Source organism: Primulina tabacum, chromosome 13 (assembly GCF_025594145.1).
Source record: "Primulina tabacum isolate GXHZ01 chromosome 13, ASM2559414v2, whole genome shotgun sequence".
Classification (NCBI taxonomy): domain Eukaryota; kingdom Viridiplantae; phylum Streptophyta; class Magnoliopsida; order Lamiales; family Gesneriaceae; genus Primulina; species Primulina tabacum.
In genome coordinates, this window is record NC_134562.1 from 36,704,816 (window position 1) to 36,710,955 (window position 6,140).

Sequence of the window (6,140 nt, forward strand, 5' to 3'; positions counted from 1 at the left end):
CAAGCCTTGAAATCTTGATTCTCCGGCACGTACAGATTGACGAAATTCCTCGTGGAATAGGAGAGATTGATTCACTTCAACTCATCGAGTTACAACATTGTCCGGAATCATTGGTGAATTCAGCAAAGCGGATTCAGGATCAACAACATGAAAATGGAAACTATGGTTTTCAAGTTGCGCAAATGATTCTGATGAATACGATCTTGGAAATTAGGATCCGCACTTACTCCAAAAGTTTTCTTCTGCATTTAGGAGATCAAAATTAGCTCATTGCTGCTAACAACAGTGTCGAGCATAAAATAGTTTTCAGATAAATTTTTTTTAGATGTTTTTTCACCTCTAAACATTGTTGCTGATCCTTATAAGTGACATCAGATATGTTTATCTCGATCAAAGTTCGATCAAAGAAATCATTGTTTTGTGGTTCCATCCAGCAAAATTCTCTTGTTCTCCAAAGAAGTGTTTGACAACTGAAAAATCAAAATGTAGTCTCATTTAGCTGCGAAAGATGATACGTAATCACTGACATGTCAATCAAGATTATGAAGGTCAATATCGCAATTGCTGTTCCTGAATGAACATCACAAATGATTGAAAAACATATATGAAAATGGACTTTTGATGACAATATTTGATATTGGTAAGTAATATAACAAACTTGGGAATACTAGAATAATAAAGTATCCTTGGATATCCAAATTTGTAAGATTTACTTGCCTGGCCAACTTGAACATATGGTGAACAAAAAACAGATAAGAAACTAAGATTTAACATATATCAGATAAATAAAAAGAGAAGACAAAATAAAAAGATAAAAAAAACTACATTTTTACGTCACGATCCTTTTTGAGCTCTATATCTTGGACTAATTTTTTAAAAGAACTTTTATCTTTGGTGAATATTAATTAAAAAATAAAATATAAGCTTCCACAATTGATTCTACAATATTACGTCACGATCCATTTTGAACTCTATATCTTGGACTACTTTTTTTAAAAGAATTTTTTTCTTTTTTGTGAATATTAATTAAAAAATAAAATCCGTATCGTGAGATACTCTCATATAAATTTTTTCGCAAAATGAGAGATGTGTTGTATATATTAATTTGAACAATTTTTATTTAATTTTTTTAAATATAAATGGGTAACAGCTGACACAATTATTGATTTTGTTTCCATTATTTTATGTCAATACATTTGACTGTCCATCGTGGGGAACGAAGCTTCTATTCATATACGGGTAGAGTGACTATCACGCACGTATCCTAACATGTGAAACGGATCAATCCTATCAATATTCACAATAAAAAGTAATATTCTTAGCATAAAAGTAATATCTTTTCATTGATTATCCAAATAAAGATCTGTTTCCCAAAATACGACCCGTGAGACCGTCTCACACAAATTTTTGTCGTAGGGGTAAATCTAAACACACTCAAAATCTATACACACTCATTATAAGTATTATCATCTTTTTACGCGCTTATATGTTTATATAATTTTTTAATTAATTTAATTTATATTCATACAGAAATGATATCATAACAAATTAGCGATGAATTATACTCATTTTGAAATTATTATATATTATAATATGATTTGATTATATTTAGTATACTATAATTATGAAAATTAACGACGGATTAAATTATAAATTCGAATAATGAATTAAAACAGAGAAACAAAATCAATAAAATATGGTAGGTGTACAGACCCTCGTATGTAATGAAATTTAAAATATTTTTTTAAAATATAAATAGCTGTTTCCCACGTGATTTATTAGATAAACAAAGACTACTATAGATACAATACAACGTGTATCTCTCTTTTCGGTCCATCTTTGTCTCCCCGGCCATGGCAGCTTATGCTGCGCTTCTCTCACTTGTTAGATCACTCCACCGGATTTTGGATCTTGAACAACATATCGATCCCATTCACAAAGAAAAAATCATTTCCCTTCATGAAAAAGTTGATTCCATTGTCACTTTCTTGGAAGATTATTCGGGGAAGCATCGTGGAAGACATGATCGTGTGGGAAATGAAATCAGAAACGCTGCATATGAAGCGCAGGATTTCATGGATTCGTATCTGGGTTCAGTATCAACAACTCATGATGATTGGAGTTCTTCCGAGGCTCATCGTGATCACGAGGTGAGCTTGGATAGAGATTTGAACATGGCTTTTGAAAGGATTGATTTTATCTGGGACGAGACAACGAAGATGAAGAACAGAGATACAGCAGAAGATCTCCGATCCAGAACTTTTTCTGCTCCCGTCGATCCCTCATCCACGGTCGAATTCCCTGTGAACAAGGTTGTGGAATTTGATGATGACCTGAATGCTATCAAAGAATGTGTGTATGAAGATTCGTCTAAACTCCAAATTATCCCAATGTTGGGATGGGAGGAATCGGGAAGACGACTCTAGCAAGAAGAACTTACGAGGATTCACTCCGTTCTCAGTATTTTGACATCTTGGCTTGGACTACAGTGTCTGGAGAGTACCGAAGAAGAGATGCTCTTTTACAGCTTCTTCAATCCTTCAAGAAATACACCACCGATAGTAACGAACGATCTGGTGAGAGCGAAGCCCAATTGGCAAAACTTGTGTACCAAAATCTCATCGGTAGGCGATATCTCATCGTGATTGATGATATATGGACTACCGAGGCTTGGGATGATTTGAAGATGGTATTTCCCGATGATGGTAATGGAAGTCGAATCTTGTTAACTACGAGACTATCAGAGGTTGCAGTTTATGCAGGATCATCCAGTACTCCGATCCACCAAATGAAGTTTTTGAATGAAGATCAAAGTTGGAAACTACTTGAGGAAAAGATTTTCGGGAAAGAATCCTGTCCTCTCCACCTGGTGGAACTCGGGAAGGAGGTTGCAAGAAACTGCAAGGGACTTCCGCTCACGATCGTGGTCGTTGCAGGACTGCTACTTTCTTCGGGAAACACGATGGAAGAGGAATCTTGGGAAAGCATTTTGGAAAATATAAGCTCAATAGAATCCACAATCTCGGCGCAATGCTCAAAGATACTATGTTTGAGTTATGATTGGTTACCTCTGCGATTAAAGCCATGTTTCCTTTACATCGCAGGTTTTCCGGAAGATTCTGAAATTGTTGTTTCTGAGCTAATCATGTTGTGGGTTGCAGAGGGATTTCTTAAACCAAGTAGTCAGTCTAAATGCTTGGAAGATGTGGGGAAGGGATGTTTGGAGGATCTTGTGAATAGAAATCTGATCTTAGTGAGCAAGAAAGGGCCAGATGGGGAACTCGTAGCCGTTGGAATTCATGATCTCTTGAGGAAGATTTGTATGACAAAAGCTGAAGAAGATGGATTTTTTCATCATGTCTCGTCCACAAGAAATGTCTGGAATGATGACATAGAAAACCCAAAGAGTCGTCTCCGTGCACATTCCGCACATATTTTAGACGAATCGGAAACACAAGACTCAAGCGTGCGTTCAATTTTCTACCAGACAGAAAACATTATGGAGAGATGGAATTTTTCAACGCCCTCTCCGAAATTTAGGCACCTCAGTGTCTTGAATACACCCAGTGTGATTTGGTTAGATTTATCAAGAGAAATCTCAGCATTCGTCAATCTAAGGTACATTTCTCTTTTCTTAGACTGCACTGACTCACACCTCGACCAGTTTCTTGCCTCGCTATCCAAACTTCCCAATCTCGAGACTGTAATTGCTGATGTGTTTTACTTCAAAGAATTGCAAGTACCTTATGAAATTTTGAGGACGCCGAAGTTAAAGCATCTGATAATGACCCACCCCTTTTATTTATCGGATCCCTCTAACATAGGAATCATCAACAAAAGTGATCTGCAAACACTTGGCGTAGTGATCAATTTCATATTTACTGAAGATGTTATCAAAATACTCGTGAATCTAAAGAAATTGACGGTTGTTTATAAGGGGTACGATTATAATCACTATGATTTTAATCTCAACGATCTTTTTCGTCTACAAAACCTTGAAGAATTAGAAGTCTCTATCCGTCTACACAATCTCTCTTTGATATGGAACTACGCTTTTCCAATCAGTCTCAAGAAGTTAACTCTACGAGAAGTCCCTTTTCCTTGGGAAAATATGAACATAATTGGATCTCTCCCAGATCTTCAAGTGCTCAAGATAGTAGAAAATGGTATCGAAAGAAATTCCGAGTGGACGACAATGGAAGGCCAATTTCTTCGACTCAAGCACTTTTATTCTTCGTTAGATTATTTGGTGAAGTGGGAAGTTGAAAAAGACCACCTCCCAAGCCTTGAAACCTTGATTCTCGAGAATGTTAGGTTGATCGATGAGATTCCGCATGGTATAGGAGATATAGATTCACTTCTACTTGTTGAGTTACTGTTGTGTCGTGAATCATTAGTGAATTCAGCAATGCGAATCCAGGAGCGACAACATGAAAATGGGAATTATGCTTTTCAAGTTAGTCTCTTCAATCCAGAGCATATGAATCATTTTTATTGAAGCGCTTGAAATAAGAAATTGTAAGAAATTTGAGTTTGTTTGGAATAAAGATTTTTGCTCCACTTGTAATCCAAGAAAGTAGAGGATGAGATATGCACTCATTTTAATCGATGGATTTGTTGGTTTCACTTTTGTTGGAATCTAAATTAAGATCCACTGAAAATAATAATAGAAATCTTCAGTTTTTAAATGTAAGTTCAGTAGTGTATGTAAAGTGTCAATTGTGACTTTTATTTGTGTACAAAGAAAATGTGAGAAAATGGTATCAATGTAAAAGTAAACCTCTAACGGTATTAATCAGCGGAAAAATCATCTGCCTAAATGGAGGATGAATTCTTCCATACATTTGACTGTATTTGGGATTATTTTATGTTATATCTAAAGTATTTCTCATGTATGATGTTGTAAAATGTTAGTTTTTGGATTATCAATATATATATTAGCTTCCATAAAAATATAAGAACCCACATGATCTAATGATATTTAAATTTGGAAAGAAACACTTCCGATATAACATAAGCTAACATATACATTTGGTAGACATAATTATCTACACTTAATAAAGGAGTAACTCACATTGCAAGGAAGAATACGAATATACTGAAAATCGACATGTGTAAAAATAATTCTATTACAAAGCTTAAGCTTTCAAAAATCAGACATAAATAAAACCCCTCGTAAATGTGAAAATTTTGTTTGAGAATTTTTACACAGCTATTAAATATTTATCCTATTAATATTTTTTTAAGGAATTTTATGTTATTTAAACTTTTCACAGGGCCTAGTATAATTAACCCATATAATATAGTGATCAAGAGGCGCGTGCCATGTATCAAACGAACAAAATGAATACGCAATCAACTCACATATTGATATCAACGGTCTAAGAATTTTTAATTCATATTTATTAATTAATAGTAATATATTTGTGCCATTAAAAAGTGAAATTTTCATATTAATCGTCACAAAACTTCTACAAGATCTTCTCACAAATCAATTTGTGAGACAAATTTCTAATTCGAACCGACCAATCGGAAGTATTATTTTTTATGCCAAAAACATTGTTTTTCATTTCAAATATTGAACAAGTTGATCCGTCTCACAAATATAAATATGTGAGATCGTTACAAAGACTTACTCTATTATCATTGCTTGTCCTAAGAAAGAATCGTCCACACAAGGAGATTCACACCATTAGTTATATGATTAGTTTAGAAATAACAATAATTTCATTAACGAATAATACAAATACAAAAATAGCAAAACATGATGAATCAAATAATAATATTCACAAAGCATCGAAAAAAAATGACAAAATCAACAACAATTCACATTCTATTTCACAAATACATTGCAAGGACGTAAACCCTCAGTCGTCCATTCTCCAAACGTCACACGACAACGTCGACGAGCCCTTCTCCTTCCTACACGTCACCACCCTAACGTGGCACGTGAACGTCGCCCTCTTCCATCATCACCCGCACCACCACCTCCTTCCCACACTTACCAACAATTGCAAGTGACGTTGCTTGAAAATGAGCCATGACGACAACCGCTCCGCTGACCACGACCGCTGCAAGTAAGAGACCATTTCATGTAGCTACATTTTGTTTTAGAAATAATGTTTTTTTCTAAATTTTCA

At 34.8% G+C, this 6,140-nt stretch overlaps 1 protein-coding gene across 1 annotated transcript; it reads left to right on the forward strand.

Moving 5' to 3' along the window:
• Positions 1-1,782: 1,782 nt before the first annotated feature.
• On the forward strand, positions 1,783-4,607 carry LOC142522214 (putative late blight resistance protein homolog R1B-16). Its single transcript, XM_075625401.1, has 2 exons — positions 1,783-3,618; positions 4,066-4,607. The coding sequence occupies exons 1-2, from the start codon at positions 2,399-2,401 to the stop codon at positions 4,496-4,498; spliced, it is 1,653 nt and encodes a 550-aa protein (XP_075481516.1). The 5' UTR covers positions 1,783-2,398; the 3' UTR covers positions 4,499-4,607.
• The last annotated feature ends 1,533 nt before the right edge of the window (positions 4,608-6,140 follow it).